Source organism: Agrilus planipennis, unplaced genomic scaffold (assembly GCF_000699045.2).
Source record: "Agrilus planipennis isolate EAB-ADULT unplaced genomic scaffold, Apla_2.0 scaffold16, whole genome shotgun sequence".
Taxonomy (NCBI): Eukaryota; Metazoa; Arthropoda; class Insecta; order Coleoptera; family Buprestidae; genus Agrilus; species Agrilus planipennis.
In genome coordinates this window covers 2,038,254-2,060,025 of record NW_020438946.1, presented here as the reverse complement: position 1 = coordinate 2,060,025, position 21,772 = coordinate 2,038,254, and the positions used below count along the sequence as shown (strand labels likewise).

At 34.7% G+C, this 21,772-nt stretch overlaps 1 protein-coding gene across 1 annotated transcript; it reads left to right on the top strand.

The window, feature by feature from the left end:
• The first annotated feature begins 90 nt into the window (after positions 1-90).
• On the top strand, positions 91-15,952 carry LOC112904534 (neurocalcin homolog). Its single transcript, XM_025974735.1, has 3 exons — positions 91-120; positions 10,087-10,455; positions 15,693-15,952. The coding sequence occupies exons 1-3, from the start codon at positions 91-93 to the stop codon at positions 15,885-15,887; spliced, it is 594 nt and encodes a 197-aa protein (XP_025830520.1). The 3' UTR covers positions 15,888-15,952.
• Positions 15,953-21,772: the final 5,820 nt, after the last annotated feature.

The following is a 21,772-nucleotide window of genomic DNA, read 5'->3' as shown; positions in this document are numbered from 1 at the left end:
ATATATTTGCTAGGAATTGTATACAATTCTCAAATTTCATACATTTCTGGTAACACAGACCCTGTTTTACTTCAATACTACTACATCAAAATGTCATCTGGTAGTTGTGTCCAACCACCGGTAGGATTTCGTTGTACATATTTATGTATCTATTACCGGAAATGTATGAAATCTAGGAATTGGATACCATTACGAGGTTATTTATTGTTTGAAAGATGATTTTTTAATACACACATATCTTGGGAAATGTATGCATTTCCTAAGAATTGTATAAAATTACGATATTCTTGAACCCAATGATATCTTGAATATGTCTAATATAATTTATTTCACACATTTTCGGGCGATTTTAGGAATTATATACATACTAGAAATTGTATACAATAACGGATTACACACATTTCCGTTTACATATCCATTCGTTTGCCACACCCTCTCGTTTTCTACAATTTTTAGCCTACATATGTATATGAATGAAATTTTACATGTAAAAGCTTTAAACAGGAATATCATACTTAATATGTATCTACCATTTTATTATACCCATCATTATCGTAAAAAAAGGATAAAAAAGTCTTTTCTGCTTGCCTCTTTAGGATGCATTAAAAATTTAATTAGCACTTTTAATGTCTATGTCGTGCTTTTGAAATGTCGAGCTCTTTAAAGTCGTGTACTATGTGTTCTTTTCATTTGGCATGTCCAAACAGGGTTATCTAAAAATCTGAAGCGGATTGTATTTTGGTTAATCACTTGATTAATAAATTAAGTAACACGTTAAATAACATTTTAAATGCATACAAAAATAAGTATACAAAACACATAATATGTAGGTAATGGTAAATCCGTTCATATCGTTAAAGACAAAATTTCTAGTAATCCTCTCGTATCTCGAGGACCTAGAACCTGAGGAAGCATACGTGCCAGACTGCGAATTTGTGAGCTTAGTAGTTCTGGGGATTTCGGGATGAGTATGTTATCGAGAGGTATTTCGTTTTTATAAGCTCTTGTAAGAGCCTTTTCTCAATATACAGGGTGTAACAGAAACATGCAGAAGGACACTATTAAACATGAAAATTAAGTAAACGTTTGTATGTCCAAATATTTACCATTTTCTACAAAAACGTAGTTAGGAGTACAGGTAAATTTAAGTTCGGCCCTGATAAAGAAATACGCTCCGCAACGTTGCACTCAATCGTCTGGTAGTTACCAGCATGAGTGTAGTATTTGTTTTGAATTTTTTGGTCATGTATTGTTTATTTGTTAGATTAAATTAAGTGTGATTCAGAATGTTTACGTTAATAGCCAACCTCTAGTAGTTGTTTATTCTTTTAACGTTTAAACTTTGTACAGCTCAACAAACTAATTCAGCAATAAAACATCAATTTTATTTATTAGTGTAGGTCAATCACTGTAGAACAATTGTTACAATAATGTGACATGATACGTATTTACGGGTTTGAACCATATCGCTGCTGGACGAAATCCTCGATTTCAAAGAAAATAGTACACGCAAAAAAGCAGAGAACAGTGCCTCCTCTCAATGTGGCAATTCTTAAAGTTACAGTTGCTGCATACTTATCAATTGCAGCGAGTACAAGTCTTTCTTGAAATTACTTTTCAGCCGCGATTTGATTTATGTCGGTAGTTCTTTTGCTTGAGTATCTCCATGCTCCACATGTTTTTTTATCTGTTTTTACACTTTGCAAATAAAAGGAATTCTCGGCTTACGTAAAGTGCGTTGGATCAAAGCCACACGTTTGCCTCTAACATCAGTAAGCACTTGGTTGCATCATTAAAAAACATCTTACATGTAACACACATTCATAGTGTGTTCTTCTTCATTTTCACGAAAAATGAAACTTCTCCAAAGTTGTCACCTATATTTCCCGTTGTCGAGATTTTTGTAGAAAGAAAAGTTGTAGGTCTCGTCAAGACGAAGCTTCAGCTTATTAGTAATCATTTCGAAAAAGAGACGGTGTACTGTGTATTATCTTATTTTGTGCAACAAAAAAATCAAAATTTTAAAATTTAGTTGTCGTTTATTGAAATAAATAGCACCTACTTTCAATTTTATATAACAAAAATCTAAATCCAAGTAATTGGCATTGTTTTTGTGCCAATAAATAATTTTCCTGTGCTAGGCGTCAGGTCAGATGTCAGTATGAATGAATCAAATATCTGTATATTACTCAGCTGGAGTTACGCGTTTAATCATTTTTTTACAAAAGTAACATTTGAAAAACTTTTTACAAACATTGATTGATCCAAAACTACCTGTATACTTTATGGCTTTAAAGATATGTGGTAAAATAGATGCCGTGCTGACAAAATAGTACTCTATGAAAATAAATAAAAGTAAAACAAAAATACTGGTATGCAAAGGAAAAACAAGTAGGGAAAGAGCGAATATAAAGATAGGAGACGAAAAATTACAAGTGGCCGATTTTATGTATCTAGGAAGTAAGATAAGTCAGGACGAAGAAGAATAGTAGGGATATACAGCAGAGAATAGCGCAGGGTCGTGTCGCCTTTAATAAAAAGAAGTCACTTCTATGCTCGAGAACGGTTAATTTAGAAATTCGAAAAAGATTGTTAAAGGTGTATGTTTGGAGCGCAGCGCTGTACGGGTGCGAAACATGGACAGTGGACGCGCGGATAAGAAAAGGTTAGAAGCGTTCGAAATGTGGTGTTACAGGCGAATGATAAGGATACCGTGGATAGAGATGCTTAGAAAGAGTAGGAGAACAGAGTACTCTATAGAAGTCAATTAGAAATAGGCAACACAGCCTTCTCATGCATGAAGGTCTAGTCAGAGACATATTAGTGGCAGAAACGGAAGTTAGGAGGGGTAGAAGTAGACCTATATTACTGTTCGCAAACAGTGAAGGATGTGGATTGTTCTAGTTTTAAGAAAATGCGAAGATTAGCTCAGGATAGAAAAGAGTGAAAGTGCGTATCCAACCAGTCTTAGGACTGACGACCTTATGATGATGAAGGTTTTTTGCGCAAAATAATTTTGCAATTCACTGAGTTCCAATTGAATATTGTCAAAATAACTGACTATTTCAGTCAAGCGTTAGCGTCATAACGCCAACGGGAACTTTTATTAAGACGTATCACGTCGATTTTTCGGGAGATTTTCGGCAGACGTTTGGCGTAGTTTTTAACCCTACGTTTTATTAGATGGACGAACGGACAGGAGGGGCGTCGGGTTGATTTTCGTGTTGATATACGAGCGGAGGAAGGCCCTTCGCTAAAACTACCAATATATCAAAGTGCCTTGGCACATTGAGAGCGCCAAGAACGATTCGACCTGGATGACTAGCAAAAATTGAACGTTTTATACCCAAGACAGCATTAAAAGAAGTTACACTTAAAAGCGCATCCGTTACAAACAACATTTAACAACGACTCCGACCTTTTCATATATCCTTTAAAAAATTACTAGGAAGTTAATAAAAATTAAAAATTGTTTGTAAATGAAAGGTGAATACAAATCTTGTATAAAACGTTACCCTAAATTCAATAGAAATTCGAGAAAGGTTGTTAAAGGTGTATGTTTGGAGTGCGGCGCTGTACGGGTGCGAAACATGAACAGTGGGTGCGGCGGAAAAGAAAGGGTTAGAATCGTTCGAAATATGGTATTACAAGCGAATGATGAGAATATCGTGGACAGAGAAGTTTAGAAATGAAGAGGTATTAGAAAGAATAGGAGAACAGAGGACTCTATGGAAGTTAATAAGAAATAGGCAAGATAGGTTGATGGGACACCTTCTCAGGCATGAAGGGCTAGTCAGAGACATATATTATGAGGCAGAAACAGATGTTAAGAGGAGTATAGGTAGACCTAGATTAGATTACTGTTCAGAAATAGTTAAGGATGTGGGTTGTTCTAGTTTTAGGAAAAGGCGAAGATTAGCTCAGGATAGGAAAGAGTGGAGGTGCGTGTCCAACCAGTCTTAGGACTGACGACGTTATGGTGATGATTATAAATTTGTTTCATCACAGGATCGCCTGTCCGAAGACTGTCCTTCTTTGTTATGTTGTATTTGTTATGTTTTAGAAGGTGTCCCTGTTATCTCTCCATTTCCTTGTTGATTTCCATGACTCCCTTTGTTCTTTTACTCTTGCAGATACCTCCTCATTTCTAACAGTTATTATATTTTTATTATTCTCTTATAACACAAGATTTCAAACGCTTTTCTATTCCGGCGAGCCCTTGGTCCACATTCCGCTCCGGCGCAAATCCGTGCTTCAGTCATATGCTTTTAACAATCTTTTTTGAATTTCCTTTAACCTAAACTTCCCCAAAAATTTGATAGGAGCCGAGAATCTTACTTGAAAAAAGTCTGTGCCTATTCAAGAGGAAATCTAGAGTAATAAATGTTTGTCTGACGTATCGGGATAAACAAATTAACATACCTATCTGAGCATCTATCTATCTATCGAGTTGTACAATATTTAATTCGATTAAGAATTAAAAAGGCTTCATTATAATACTTTAAAAATATGAAAATATTTAACGAAATTCAGTTTTGGACAGCTCAAATTAAACATTTTTGAATTATCTACAACTTTTATTACATAAAATTTTTCAATAATACAGCCCTTATGTTGAAGTATAGGATGAAAATATTAAAAAAAAAAGGAAATTTCAAGCCTTTTGTCTTGTACGGTTGTCATGTCGATTTTGTAGAAACAAAACCTAAGCTATGACCATCAGAAGGTTTAGATAATTGAATAGGCACATAATTGATTAAAATCCGTTCAGTCGAATAAATAATTCCACACACATAGGTGCCCATCAGATACGCGTGAAAAACAACCCTCTTTTTTCTGTCGCGCAATCGGGTAGAAGGTGATAGTAAAACAGTTCTTGGTCTTCTCTTGGGGCACAGATCTAATTGTGTCGCGTATAATCTTTTTGGTTTGGTTTAAACTGAGCTTATGTATATTTTGATTGTATCTGTTTACAATACAGTAAAAGCTCTTTATTCGCGGGGTACACGTTCCATAAATATGCCGCGAATACAGAAACCGTGGATATGGAATGGTAATTACTTTGGAATCATAGGGGATACGTTCTAAAGTTCCAAAATAAACCCAATATGTATTAAAATGAAATCAATGTATTGAGAAATTCGCAATTAAAATTAATCGTTATAATCAGCTTTAGGCAAGAGTTCAAAAAATTTAGTGATTTTTTTCTTGTATTGAATTTTGAAATTAGTCCACTCGGTTACATCTTTTATTAAAGTCGCCTCGGCACGAGCCAATAGTACTTAAAAGATGTCGATATGTTGAAAAATAACGCCGAATCATTTTCTGTTTACTCTGTTACATCTTTTATAAAAGCTGCCTCGGCACGTATTAACAGTACATACTCAAAAGATGCCGATACATTAAGGGGATTCAGTAGTGCATGCGCCGTAGAGTAAAAACATGCTTATCGGTTCTAGATATCATGAGTTTAATGGTTGAAACAGAGGTTTAAAATTTTGTAGTAAAATAGATAAAGCTTTGTTCTAAAGGTTGTCGAAGGCCATTTTTAATTTTTTTAATTTCTACTGAGAATACTTGTCCTACAAAAAGCATCAACTTTAAGCACTTATAGAAGCTTTTAACGATAATATTATTGAAAACCAAAAAAGTATCGAGTTAGTGTGAACCTTTGTCTGTTACCATACAAAAAATCAGATATTTATCTTGCAGCGTTAAATCACAATGTTTAGAATAGAAATCCATATTTTCGGAAAAATTCACACTAGGTGCGAGCGGTCTATTGCGGTCAATCCCCTTAATAAATGACACCGAATCTTTTTCTGTTTACTCTGTTACATCTTTTATAAAAGCCGCCTCGGCACGAACCAACAGTACATACTCAAAAGATGCCGATACATTAAGGGGATTCAGTAGTACATGCCCCGTAGAGTAAAAACATGCTTATCTGTTCTGGATATCATGAGTTTAATGGTTGAAACACAGGTTTAAAATTTTGTAGTAAAATAGATAAAGCTTTGTTCTAATGGTTGTCGAAGGTCATTCTTAATTTTTTTAATTTCTACTGAGGATACTTGTCCTACAAAAAGTATCAACTTTAAGCACTTATAAAAGCTTTTAACGATAATATTATTGAAAACCAAAAACGTATCGAGTTAGTGTGAACCTTTGTCTGTTACCATACAAAAAATCAGATATTTATCTTGCAACGTTAAATCACAATGTTTAGAATAGCAACCCCTATTTTCGGAAAAATTCACACTAGGTGCGAGCGGTCTATTGCGGTCAATCCCCTTAATAAATGACACCGAATCTTTTTCTGTTTACTCTGTTACATCTTTTATAAAAGCCGCCTCGGCACGAACCAACAGTACATACTCAAAAGATGCCGATACATTAAGGGGATTCAGTAGTGCATGCGCCGTAGAGTAAAAACATGCTTATCGGTTCTAGATATCATGAGTTTAATGGTTGAAACAGAGGTTTAAAATTTTGTAGTAAAATAGATAAAGCTTTGTTCTAAAGGTTGTCGAAGGCCATTTTTAATTTTTTTAATTTCTACTGAGAATACTTGTCCTACAAAAAGCATCAACTTTAAGCACTTATAGAAGCTTTTAACGATAATATTATTGAAAACCAAAAAAGTATCGAGTTAGTGTGAACCTTTGTCTGTTACCATACAAAAAATCAGATATTTATCTTGCAGCGTTAAATCACAATGTTTAGAATAGAAATCCATATTTTCGGAAAAATTCACACTAGGTGCGAGCGGTCTATTGCGGTCAATCCCCTTAATAAATGACACCGAATCTTTTTCTGTTTACTCTGTTACATCTTTTATAAAAGCCGCCTCGGCACGAACCAACAGTACATACTCAAAAGATGCCGATACATTAAGGGGATTCAGTAGTACATGCCCCGTAGAGTAAAAACATGCTTATCTGTTCTGGATATCATGAGTTTAATGGTTGAAACACAGGTTTAAAATTTTGTAGTAAAATAGATAAAGCTTTGTTCTAATGGTTGTCGAAGGTCATTCTTAATTTTTTTAATTTCTACTGAGGATACTTGTCCTACAAAAAGTATCAACTTTAAGCACTTATAAAAGCTTTTAACGATAATATTATTGAAAACCAAAAACGTATCGAGTTAGTGTGAACCTTTGTCTGTTACCATACAAAAAATCAGATATTTATCTTGCAGCGTTAAATCACAATGTTTAGAATAGCAACCCCTATTTTCGGAAAAATTCACACTAGGTGCGAGCGGTCTATTGCAGTCAATCCCCTTAATAAATGACACCGAATCCTTTTCTGTTTACCGATTACATCCGCTAATAATGAAGTGTTTAACCGCGAATACACGAACTGGGTTGCAATTTTTCATCCGCGAATAAGGAAACCGTGAATAAGGAACTTTTACTGTAATTAATGAAATCGAATAAAACAACTGTTGAGTCTTGAAACGTCAACGACTATTTCGTATTAAAGGAAAAAGAGGTAGCAACAATAATTATCGTTTAACGTAAACAAAGTACAGTGTCGACAAGATTTTCGCATTTATTCGTTTGGAAGCTTTTAGCGCTCTTGTATGTAAACTGGTATGTGTCTATGTCTAGTTTTGTTGAAAATGAGTAAATAGCTAAACATTCGTATTTGTATTCTCGGAATCTTGTTTGAATAGTTCTCGTAATCATTGCAGAGTCAATCGGTCCCAAGGATTTCATTTAAATCACTCAATCCCTTCAAATGCATTGAATAACATATGCTTCAGATTTAAAAATTCCGTTTGATATTGAAGCAGTTACATATCGCCTTGCTATTTGCATTTACAAATAGTGAAATGTTTACTCACAAATATAATTATTAAATCGTTAAATACATTGTTTAATGTGTTACGAACTATTCAGTTATTACCTTATTCTAAATTAGTGTTTACTTAGATAGTTGATGCACCCTATGGTGTCGGGTGTCCTGCTACGATATTAGGTACTAACAATACATGTAAGGCAAACATTTTTTATTGTATCCTCTACACCAGTGATTCCCAACCTGTGGTTCGCGAACCCCTGGGGGTTCGCAGTGTTTACAGAGGGGGTTCGCGAAAATAATATTGTAATGGCGGATTTTTTAAAACGCCATTAAAACCAAAAGCAAAAAAAAACAAAAACACAAAAATTAAAGAACACACTTACTGTAAAACAGATTGTTCGCTGCCTGTTTGTTAAGAAATCTATAACAAATTGCAATATTTTAATTTCTTTTTTCATTATTTGTTTTTCAAAATTACTTCATCAATATCAAAATATATCAACAATTTTATACATTAAAATTTATTCCTCTNACCCCTATTTTCGGAAAAATTCACACTAGGTGCGAGCGGTCTATTGCGGTCAATCCCCTTAATAAATGACACCGAATCTTTTTCTGTTTACTCTGTTACATCTTTTATAAAAGCCGCCTCGGCACGAACCAACAGTACATACTCAAAAGATGCCGATACATTAAGGGGATTCAGTAGTACATGCCCCGTAGAGTAAAAACATGCTTATCTGTTCTGGATATCATGAGTTTAATGGTTGAAACACAGGTTTAAAATTTTGTAGTAAAATAGATAAAGCTTTGTTCTAATGGTTGTCGAAGGTCATTCTTAATTTTTTTAATTTCTACTGAGGATACTTGTCCTACAAAAAGTATCAACTTTAAGCACTTATAAAAGCTTTTAACGATAATATTATTGAAAACCAAAAACGTATCGAGTTAGTGTGAACCTTTGTCTGTTACCATACAAAAAATCAGATATTTATCTTGCAGCGTTAAATCACAATGTTTAGAATAGCAACCCCTATTTTCGGAAAAATTCACACTAGGTGCGAGCGGTCTATTGCGGTCAATCCCCTTAATAAATGACACCGAATCTTTTTCTGTTTACTCTGTTACATCTTTTATAAAAGCCGCCTCGGCACGAACCAACAGTACATACTCAAAAGATGCCGATACATTAAGGGGATTCAGTAGTACATGCCCCGTAGAGTAAAAACATGCTTATCTGTTCTGGATATCATGAGTTTAATGGTTGAAACAGAGGTTTAAAATTTTGTAGTAAAATAGATAAAGCTTTGTTCTAATGGTTGTCGAAGGTCATTCTTAATTTTTTTAATTTCTACTGAGAATACTTGTCTAATAAAAGTACTGGTTTGAAAGGAAGGAAAAAGTAGGGAACGAGCAAGTATATAGATAGGCAAGGAAAAATTAGAAGAAGTGACTGATTTTAGGAATCTAGGAAGTCAGTTAAGTCAAGATGGTAGGAGTAGTAGGGATATAAAGCAGAGGATAGCGCAGGGTCCAGTCGCAATAAAAGAAGTCACTTCTATGCTCGCGAACGGTTAATTTAGAAATTCGAAAAAGATTGTCAAAGGTGTAGGTTTGGAAAGAAAAGGTTAGAAGCGTTCGAAATGTGGTGTTACAGGGGAATGATGAGGATACAGTAGATAGAGAAGGTTAGAAATGGGGAGGTATTGAAAAGAATAGGAGAACAGAAGATTCTCAGTCAATGAGAAATAGGCGAGAAAGGTTGATGGGACACTTTCTTAGGCATGAAGGTCTAGTAAGAGACATTAATTAGAGGCAGAAACATGAGTTAGGAGGATGAGAGGTAGAACTAGATTAGATTACTGTTTACAAATAATTAACAATGTGGGTTGTTCTAGTTTTAGGGAAATGCGAAGATTAGCTTAGAAATTGAAAAAGTGGAGGAGCGTGTCCAACCAGTCATAGGACTGACGATCTTATGATGATGATTAAACTTAAAACAGTTAATGATTAGGGTCACTCTTTCTGTTCAGTACTACAAGCTTAGGTGTCGATGATACGCTAAATTATATAGTAAATTGTTTTTGAGAAATAATTAGGACAATTATTCCTATAAAATAATATTTTCGCGAATCGTGGGAATATGGATGGTGGTTCGGGTGTGAAAGATGAGATGCGCTTGCCTAAATGATCCAAGGAAACCACAGAAAAACTACCGAGGGAGATGGACCCGGAATCGAACCGACGTTCTCCCGAATGCTAAGCAATGGTCTAGGCCTTGCCTTTCGGTGGTTACTCAAACTCTATATTTATTTCGTGTTTTTCGTTAATTTCAGATGCCGAGATCCAAGAATGGTACAAGGGCTTCCTGAAGGATTGTCCGAGCGGGCACCTTTCGGTGGACGAGTTTAAAAAAATTTACGGCAACTTTTTCCCGTACGGTGACGCGAGTAAGTTTGCGGAACACGTGTTCCGCACATTCGACGCCAACGGCGACGGTACCATCGATTTCCGAGAGTTCCTTTGCGCGCTTTCGGTCACTTCACGCGGCAAGCTCGAGCAGAAGCTCAAATGGGCATTTTCCATGTACGACCTCGACGGCAACGGCTACATATCGAGGCAGGAGATGCTCGAGATCGTCACGGTAAGTTTTTTGTTTTCTCTTATTCTCCACATCAATCCTGTCCTCAAGTCTTTCGAATTTATTTATATTGGAAAGACCCTTGTGCAGATGTTACCGGATATGTATGAAATCCGTCATTGTATGCAATTCCTAGGAGATGTATATAATTCTTAAAATCGTCCCGAAATATGTGAAATAAATTATATTAGACACATTTCCTAGGAAATCTGTATATTTCCTAAANATTTTAGTCTTATTAATGTTTTATTTAAATGTTTCACGATTAATATAATCAATTATTCTGCAATATGAAAAATATATATTCTATCAAATTTTATTGCTTTTTTTATCTGTCATTAACGACTACATAGGGGGTTGGTCAAATATTTTCGGACCTTTCTTTTGGTTCGCGAGGAAAAAGAGGTTGGGAAACACTGCTCTACACGAAATATGAATTGGTGGTGCAAGAATTTTTGCTATATCTTTAATGGTTCGCTAGATATACCCTCGTAAACGTTTAGTTCTTAATTTCATGGTCATATGAAACATGATGCCAAAACTATCGACTGCGATAACTTTGAAACGGAAGAACTATTCCGTTTCAAAAATCTTAGGTATCTCTAAAAAATTTTGGTTGCACTCTCTTCAGAATCGGACCGTTCAATCTAAAATTATCAGTAATATCATTAACTCAGGAAAATGACAAAAGGAACGTAAGGGTAAGTAGTTTGAGTTAGGTCTACCCTAGCTCAAGTGCGAATTGTCCGCTTTTCCACGTTCCTTAGGCTTCGAATGAGTCCCCACTAGCATCTGCAGAGCGGTACGCTGGGGGTACCTTACCATGATGTAGTTAACCATTTGAAGAATTTGATGATAGGGAACTCAAAGCAATTGCCTTCTTTTTTTTTTTTTTTTGAAGTTTAATTGTCACATTTTTAGTAATATAGCTACAAATATTTTCGATAAACTCTGTTACCTCCCTAAATATTCATCTAGACTCCCTCTCTTGGAACGTATAGTGCCTTCAAAATTTCTTTTTACGCTTCTCTCTGATATATCTCATAAAATGCAACAAGGTAAGCTTGTGAAACCTTTTGGTTTTATCCCTCCACAAGAAACCTATTCAGTTTCAAATTCGTTATCGAAACTTCCCCCATCTTCTCCTCTAATTTCTAAGTTGTCTGTCAGTGCAAAGGATGTGGAAAAAATTCTGATATAGCGTTAACATACCTTGAATCGAAAGTACAACGAGCACTGAAGCAAAAGTGGTTTAACTGTAAAAAAGAAAAATGCCATAAGCAATTTTGGATAGGCGAAAGTTCGAAGTGAGCTTAATGGGTAGTCCACAGTAGATGTGCTAGAATATATCACAGAAGTGTAACCTTTAACAATCACCAACTATACAAAATGTGATATTCTTTTACCTACCTACCTATTACCTACTTTTTAACTATAAATGCATTCAAATGTAATGTATTTTTTTTATTAAAGTCATTACCGTAAACATCAGATCCTTGAAAGCACCGATTTTCATGTATTTAAATATTTTAAGAAAATTCAGAGTTAAAATTTGTTGAAATGTTAATTATTCCCACCCCTGTACTGATATCAAACAAATTCCTCCTAACGGTCATTCTAGGTCTTGGTATTTGTAAATTCTTATGACCAAAGCTCCTTACATTAATATAAGTCTTGAATGTTTGATTAGAAAATATTCGTGGGAGTGTTGTCATCCACATAGTCAAAAATCACACTTGCATGATAATGTAATTCTACATACAGTACTTTTATTTCGAAACCGACACAAATCCACTCGCCGCTGAAAATCAGTTTCAAGTAAAGCTTAGGCTCGCTGCAAATGATATGGATGCAGCAACTGTTGAAAATTATCACACTGAGAGGAGCGAGCGTTCTCTGCTGTTCGCGTACCATTTTGAGGAAATCGAGGATTTCGTCCTTACAGCAGCGATATGGTTCTTACCCGTAAATATGTATCATGTCACGTTATTGTACCAAAAACTGTTCTACAGGTTCGGAGTTGAATTTACCTCTTCTTTCAACTACGTTTTTCTAGAATTTCTTAATTTTTTAGTTTAGAGTGCTCTGTAAGACAATACGGACGAGATGAGTGATATCGTGGTCAAGTTGTTTCTTTATAGGACTTTCTCCCCGCCTACTTACCACCCGGGAAAGTTCTCTCTACCCCCCTCCTTCTTCTGCTGCTCCTATTCTCCCTATGATGTCGAACTAAACTGAATCGAACCCTATTTTTAAGAAAGACTATCTATCAAAACTATTTTGGGTACTTATACTGTCTTAATTAAACCGTAATTCGTAACCTGCATGATCTTGATTTTATTTATCCTTTTTACTTAAAATAATAGAATAGTTAATATTAACTTCTTCTAAAACTCAGATCAAGGTGATCGTTAATCCTTGTTATGCTCTGTCGCCTTGAACAATTCCTTTCTTTTGTAAGCAATTTCCTAAATACAAAAGCATTCCCCACCATCAAAAAAAGGTCGGCAAAGTTTTAACTTAATTAGCAAAATTCATTTCACTGTCTGAAAATTCTTCTAAATCAAAGAATTTGTGAAAGGTTCGTATAAAAAACAGCACCTTCGCAGTTTGCATTTAAATTAAAAAGGAATGTTTGAGGTTACCGCTGCTTTTTGCAATCAAGCAGCACCAAATGTAAGGCATTTTTCAGGGGTGAAATATGTACCTGCCGCATTAATGCGAATAAGATGAATTTTCGTTTTCAGCCCTACTATACCTACACGTTTAGAAATTTATTATCCTTACGTTTTATTCGCGATTCGCCTTCTTTTGTGAGATATTTTTTAATAAGGGAAGGGCTGTCTAGGCTATATAAGTATACATACGTACATGTTTAGTAAGGATCTTCTGAGCCTTGAAGCATCTGACGAAAGAATTGATACGATATAATATCTTTTACAAATACAAGCAAAAGTAAACGTTTTCTATTGTTTTTTTTTTGCATTATTTGTAGGGTATTATAACCGACTTTTTCTGCTTTAATACGTTTTATACATAGAAGCCAATAAAAAAAAAAAACACCAAGGGTTTTACAAATTTTTGTTAATCCTTGCATGATCAGCTTGACTGATATAAGCAGTTATCCTACCAATATTCAGTTGCACTGAACTCCAAAATCATTCTATACTAAAAACCTTAAAACAAAAGCAATGCCAGAAATCTCATCGATTGTATCGATTACACGGATTTTGACTATTGTTGCTTACAATTTTGTTTCCATTTGGCAGTAGATGCTATTTGTTTTACTATCTTAATAAACGACAATTAAATTTAAAGATGTTGATTTTTATTTTTTTGTTGCACAAAACAAAATTTTAAAAACTAGTAGCAAAAATAGCAACCGTGAATGCGTCAATAAATAATAAATCAGTGGCCAGTCTGTGAATTTTAAATCGCTAATTTTGTCCGACTGTTAAAAAGGTTGAACAAACTTGATTTAGATTAGTGATATATTTTTTTTAATAATTTTTCTAAGCACAAAGTTTTCTATTTATCGACACAATAATAAATCCACCGAAAGTAATAATTTTTCTTTTGATAGTGTACGAGGGTGGATTGATAAGTTTCCGGCCTGACCAAGAAAAACAAGGTTTTTAAAAATTTTTTTTTTTTATTTCTCAACATAATCTCCTCCAAGGCTGATACATTTCTCATAGCGGTGTTCCAGTCTATTAATGCCATCTCTATAGACTGATTCGTCAAGCTCCTCAAAATAACCATTTACAGCTTCGATTACTTCTTCATTGTCCGCAAATCTCTTACCGCCAAGCCATTTTTTGAGATTAGGGAACAGAAAATAGTCACTCGGGGCTAGGTCTGGAGAGTAAGGAGGGTGCGGCATCAATTCAAACTTTAGATCGTTGATTTTAGCCGTCGCAACGATTGACGTGTGCGCTGGTGCGTTATCGTGATGAAACAAGATTTTTTTCTTCGCCAGATGAGGTCGTTTAATTTTCACCTCGTGGCTCAAACGTTGCAATAAGTCTGCGTAGTATTGACCAGTGATAGTATTACCCTTTGCAAGGTAATCAATGTATATAATACCTCTTGCATCCCAAAAAACAGTAGCCATAACCTTGTTCGCCGAAAAAATTGTTTTTGCCTTCTTTGGAGTTGGTTCCCCTGGTCCAATCCACTGTTTAGACTGTTCTTTGGTTTCAGGAGTGTAGTGGTGGACCCACGTTTCGTCAACGGTTACGAATCGACGCAAAAATTCGCTTGGATTACGCTTATACAATGACAAATTTGCGGTAGAAATGTTTTTTCGAATCAATTTTTGGTCGACTGTTAGCAAACGCGGCACCCATCTTGCACAGAGCTTTTCCATATGCAAATGTTGGTGCAAAATATGTTGCACACGTTCATATGACATCTTACAGGTCTCAGCTATCTCACGCACTTTCAATCTGCGGTCTCCCAGCACTATTTGATGAATTTTTTCGATCATATCTGGAGTTGTGACCTCAACGGGGCGTCCTGAGCGAGGCCCATCAGAGGTGCTCACACGACCCTTTTTAAACTCGGAAACCCACTGCTTAACGGTTGAATATGACGGGGAGGATGTCCCCAGTGTTGAGTCCATCTCTTTTTTAATTTCCTTCGGCGTTAACCCCTTCAAATAAAAGTATTTGATGACAGCACGATTTTCCTGCTTTTCCATTTTTACGAAAACCACAGAGGCGTCTTGTTCAGCGTGCTGTCAAACCTACACTAGCAAGGAGATCGGGCTGAAACTATAGCTACAAGCTATCCAAGGATGGTACTATAGAATGTCACCTCAAGGTAGGCCTAGTGGCGTCATCTCTTGGTTAGGCCGGAAACTTATCAACCCACCCTCGTATATTTAGTGTTAGTTTTGGTTTTCTAGGTTCGGTCTTGGTTTTAGTCTTGGTGTTGTTCGTTTGATCTTGGTATTAAATGATCGTATACAGTCCCAATTTATATTCAGAAAGACTACAAAACTGTTGTCACAATTTCCCTAAAATTTCCTCAAATTTTAGACACAACTAATAATACCATTATGTACAGGTGCACAGATATATCTCTGGCGATTTTGTTCCATCAGAAATGCTCCCATCAAAGTGCACACGAATATCGGAAACGAATTAGACGATGTCTTTATTCAATTCCCGAGCAGTGTCTTGTCAAAAACTTTACGTGAATTGTTTACTAGAATCGAATTCGTTCTTTTGTTACAGGCAATCTACAAGATGGTCGGTTCAGTGATGAAGATGCCCGAAGACGAGAGCACGCCCGAGAAAAGAACGGACAAAATATTCCGTCAGATGGACCGTAACAAGGACGGCAAACTTAGTTTAGAGGAGTTCATCGAGGGGGCGAAAAGCGACCCCTCGATCGTACGCCTGCTGCAGTGCGATCCGCAGGCGCAGTAGCCAAAGACAGTGTCGCTCTAGGAGTAAGTTAAATTATCCTTGTGTGATCGCGGTAACCACCGTTGGTTTAATAAGGGAAGGGCTGTCTAGGCTATATAAGTATACATACGTACATGTTTAGTAAGGATCTTCTGAGCCTTGAAGCATCTGACGAAAGAATTGATACGATATAATATCTTTTACAAATACAAGCAAAAGTAAACGTTTTCTATTGTTNGCCCGAAGACGAGAGCACGCCCGAGAAAAGAACGGACAAAATATTCCGTCAGATGGACCGTAACAAGGACGGCAAACTTAGTTTAGAGGAGTTCATCGAGGGGGCGAAAAGCGACCCCTCGATCGTACGCCTGCTGCAGTGCGATCCGCAGGCGCAGTAGCCAAAGACAGTGTCGCTCTAGGAGTAAGTTAAATTATCCTTGTGTGATCGCGGTAACCACCGTTGGTTACCCAAACAAAAAAAAATTATTATTATTATTATTATTACTATTATGATTATTGCAAGGTCAAAACAAAAAAAATATGAGCATCCCAGTTATTTAATTTATTATTATTATTATTATTATTCGACATATATACATACATACATTCGCGCCGTTTGACGTTAAGTATACCGTTAGTTTCTTCTTCAAATAATTCATTTTGATTCACGTTCTCTCTCTAATCTATCATATTCTCCATAAGTCTTTCTCTCTTATACTCATTCTCCAAGTGTCCCCACGTCGGTCGCCATTTTAGATCTGCATATTCTCATCTGTCACTTAGCAGAGTGACGTAGCGGTAGATGTTTTAATGTACTACAAATGTACAGTGAGTCACAAATACGTCGCAAGGAATCTGTTCGTGTTTGGATTTTGGAAAAAGAGATGACGTACGTGTTTTAGGCAAATTTTACTTGTGATTTGGGACTGACTGTACATCTGTGAACCGTAGTTAATGTGGTAACTTCTCTTAATTCATGTTTTTTTATTTATTTATGTGTCGTAAAAGAATAGTGGATTTAGTTGATATTTATTTCGCTCTAGATCGTGTTGTGTATTATTTATTTCTTGCTTCGCCATCGAAATTCGGGAACATACAAAATTGGGAAGTGTAGAATGGTATTTGTTTGCTGGTAGGAGAGACTGTTTAATTTAAATCCTTCCCAGTCAATTAAATCGTCGACAAACAGGAAGGCACAATCGGAAGGATTCTTCTTTCCGTTTTATATTGTAATTATGTATAAGAAAACAAAAAAAATGGACACATGAATCAAATTTTCTCAAGAAAATCAGTAAAATTAGTTTCGGTTAGTTAAAGATGGAATGTCTTTGTTTCTTAATTTAAAGAAAAAAAATAGAAAGGAATGTTAAAATGAACCATTAAATTTCATATCATTAAACTGACCAAAATGTGCCTTAAATAACAAATTTTGAGGTATTTTATCCAGTTATGAATGTACATTACTATTCTACACTTCGAAATCCATTTTCACGTACTACACATAGGTTGTAATTTTTGGCGGTTAAACTTCTTTTAATTTTTTTTTTTATTTCTATTTCGTTTGACGTTCAAATGGCAAATGGTACATTTTCTCCAGGCATTCTACTCTGACTGCGGATTGTTATATTTGAAAGCAAAACCAGTTTATACAAACAAACGGTACTTAAAAGCCATTGTATATATTACAAAAAAAAGATGATGTTCAACTTCCTCTATTAATTACTCTACTACCACATACTTACTACAACGTTATAATACGTAGTTAAGTTTGAATTAAGCTGAAATATTTTAATTTTGAAAATGCCTACTATTACAACTTTTTATCCCTAATAGTATAGTCGACATCAACGAAAATAATTGTCGTGTGTATAGTATTGTCTTGCTGTTTTTTTTTGTGTGTAAAAATTGTCGTTACAAAATTTAATGTTTTAATGTCAAACTACAGACAGCATGTAGTATAAAAGAGGGGAGATACATCTTTAGGTTAAACTTTTAAAACATTAATACAAGGCAATAGTGATTGCAGCGGACTATCTCTAGAGCCACTGTAACGATTCTAAATATTATTGGATTAATACATTGGTGAACTATTCCTGTAAAAATGTATAAAGATATGTCTCCTTTTTTTTTAGAATTCCTGAGAGGCAGTATATCGCCATCTAATGATATTTGCTGCTAACAGTAGTGTTTCAAATATTTGATAAGAAGGCGTATCTAGAACATTTGAAATCCTACTGATAGCGATAAATATCACCAATGACAATATACTGCCAGATATTATATATCACCTTCATTTGGTTAGGTTTATCAAGACTTCCTATGGCGTGCTGATGAGAACAAATAAGTTCGAAATAGCGATTCACGTCTGGTATTAATTTTCGTTTTTTCTTTTTACGTAGGTATCGTTAAATGAAGTCCAATTAGTAACTGTAATGATTGATACCTGGTAATTTTTTAATGTACTTTTGTTATTGTGTGTTGAATTTTTTCAATTTTCGTTGATTTCGACCCACAACGCGTATGTACCAGTTGCAAATGCATTATTTACCTTCAAATGTACGCTACGAATATATTTCAATTTTGATGTGATACTTAATGCATACTGTACGTCTGTTATGTCCCACGTATCTACGGAAATGTCTTTGACGTTTCGCGTATTGTATACATCATCGTGGCACATGTATATATATATATACATATATATACATATTGTGGCGTGTTCTGTCAATGGGCGAAACCTCGCCGTTTTGCCGTGGAATTACGAAACCCCCTTTGCTACCCTCTGGTCGGTTACAAGCTTCTCTTATCTTTTGCGTGTCTTCACTGGCAACAAATTTTTCATGACAGGGTCGTAAGGTGATTCCAGTTAATTCTTGAACCAATACTTATGTACTTTTATTATAAAACCACCCAACTGATACTGATCTTTTTTTGTTTTTTTTTATGCCTTTTGTATTTTTTTTTGCGTTTGTAATAGCCAACAACGAAATATTTAATTGTTTGATATTTTTTTTTAATATTTACTTTTATGAAGCTTAATAAAAATCACATGATACGTAAAGAAAGGATTCTTTATTAATTTTGTTGGAATTAAAACTTGCATGAACATAAAAAAATTTTTCATTAGAAGCATATTTATTTTTAAATTACTTTACAACCCCGTCACCCTTGTAAAAAAGTACTGTTTATGGTGTAATAATATTGTTATGAGCACAGTAAATTCTTTACATGAACGTGTTCTTCGTCATTTATGAATGAATCAAACAAAAAGAAAGTATTAGCTGTTGAATTATTAAATTATCCGTATTAATTAATTATTATTATTACTACCATTGATTGTAAGTACTTACTAATAATTATAGTAATAAAATAATCAAACGATTTATGATACGATACAATGTACGACAACTTGAGTGCATTGTTTGAGATTGTACAAGGTCTGACTTCAACGTATAGTGACGTACAAAATACGAACAGGATCGTACTGCATAATTTAACCGAATATGAACACTGTTTGTATGATTGTTTCTGAAGCATTGCTCATGTAATGTCAGGGTATAATACTATAGGTTATGATTAAATAGCGTGTTATATTTTGTGCGTTGCAGTTTTTGTACGTTGCGGTCCGGACCTGTTAGGGTCGATTTTCGAGGCCTAAGTAAAATAATATATTGAATAATTCAGTTCTACTCTAGTACGACTGGTGAAAAGCCTCGTTTTCGTTTTACTGAAGCAGTAATAAATTTTAAGAAAAAAAAAGTAAAAGAATAAAATGGCCGTCCAATGGCCTCCGCACAGTAAGGTGCATGCACAGAAATTGTGTCTTGTTCTTCCCTTGTCCATTGCGGACCTATGTTTCGAATATCAATACGTGTCTGCATGTTATCAAAAATAAAGTTGCTAATGCATAAAAGTCGTCAAGTTTTTTTTTTTTTAACCAACCTTTCTAAATATGCATATAATCCGGTACTTCAGTGTAAGTTTGTGAAATAACATCGCACCAACGACGTATTTAAATAATTCTTTAATGTTAGACGCGAGGTATGCGAAGTTGTGTCCACGGTAGCAGATTAAAATTTGGTACAGGTCTGACGAAGGAAGCTGGCGTAAATTATGGTATTAATACAGATAGGACAGTAGCGTACTAGAAAATAACGTAAAAACATGACTTATCAAAAAGAAAAAATTAACCTGTTGCTTTTGTTTTATAGTTAGTTTTCACATTCACTCTCATCATGGGAATCTCTATCACTGTCACCAACATCAACAATTAGTTCTTCTGTTTGTCTGTCTATTACTTGCTCACTGATCCCTATTTTTAAATATTTAATCTACGCCCCTGATAGGAATACTGAAGAATGAGGGCTGCAATCTTTATACCTAAAACTGCCTACTTTTGCTACCGCGCATCCACGCCATTTTGAAATTTCCGCCAGCTTCTAGCGTCAGGCCTGTACATCTTGCTAACTTGCCCCCTCCCATTTATATCTAATATGTTCCTTAAAATACTGAATATTCCATATACCGAGTGTTCCATTAAACGTATAGTTATATTGCTATTGTTGTTAATAATAGAGATAGAAAACTGTGTGTTTTGAGCAGCTTTGAAATACAAGCAGTTTTACACGGAGAAAATGAAAAAGGAAAATTTACGTAAATATTAAAGCGATATTTAGAATTTATCCCACTTGCCTGTTGCTTCGTAAGCGTAAATACTAAAAATTATAATTTCGACCCGAATTTGTAAAAATAAAATCCCAGCAGAAATAAATTTACTAGGTATTTTAGTTAATATTACAAATTTAATTGTAATAATTAAGAAACTTGANTCTCCGTGTAATGGACAATTATTTTAGGATTTCAGTATTTCAAATATTGCTGAAATCAAATGTTGAAGAATTACGTCTGTTAGTCCGTATTTGTCGGAACCAACTTTATAAAACAAAACTTCGTCATTCGAAAACATAATAAATTAGTATTCGAGCAGATTTTCGATAATTCTAAAAGCAAGAAAGTTAGAACCCAATTTTGAAATTAATATTCCTTCAATTTTTCTATTGATAACTGTATTTACAATTACATAGAAGACGAAGCAACTTCACAAACCCAAAAGGTCTATTTATATTCCACTAGATACCCTTTATGGTGTCCATATAAATAACTATCTATTATAAAATTTAATGAAAAGTGTTAATTAATTACATAGAAGACGAAGCAACTTCACAAACCCAAAAGGTTCATTTATATTCCACTAGATACCCTTTATGGTGTCCATATAAATAACTATCTATTATAAAATTTAATGAAAAGTGTTAATTAATTACAGCGTAATTTTAACTTGTTGATTTATTCAGTTTATAATATTTTCACTCGCCATGTACCTAATGTCTATATAAATCCTATTCTAAATCGTAATCGAAGATAAATTGTGAAAGCCCATTTGCAATCTTCCGAAATTGCGATTGCTATTATAATTATGACAATTAATTCTATTATCGAAAATTTCATTGTTCATTGCCATATGTACGAGGTCTGATTAAAAAGTTAATTAATTTTGTAGTGCTGACAATTAAAATTATAAATCAAATTAGAAATTAATGCATTCTGTTTATAATTTCTGTGTTATACCAAAACAATATTACGCTAAAGGTGCATACAATAATAAGCATTCACAGGAAAATTTGAACATTCACCTGCTGAGTTGGTAAATGTGAAAAGACCATTGTTCAGCATTTATAACAGATGTAAAACTAAAACAAAAATTTTCTCCGGCCGGTATTCTGTAAGTCGTGAATGAAGATTTAAAACTGTTCGATTCTCATCAATACGCCGCGCTCAATAGTTAAGTACAAACAGCCTAACAAACGCCATCTGTTGAAATTAGCTGCTATTAATCAGGCAAGAAG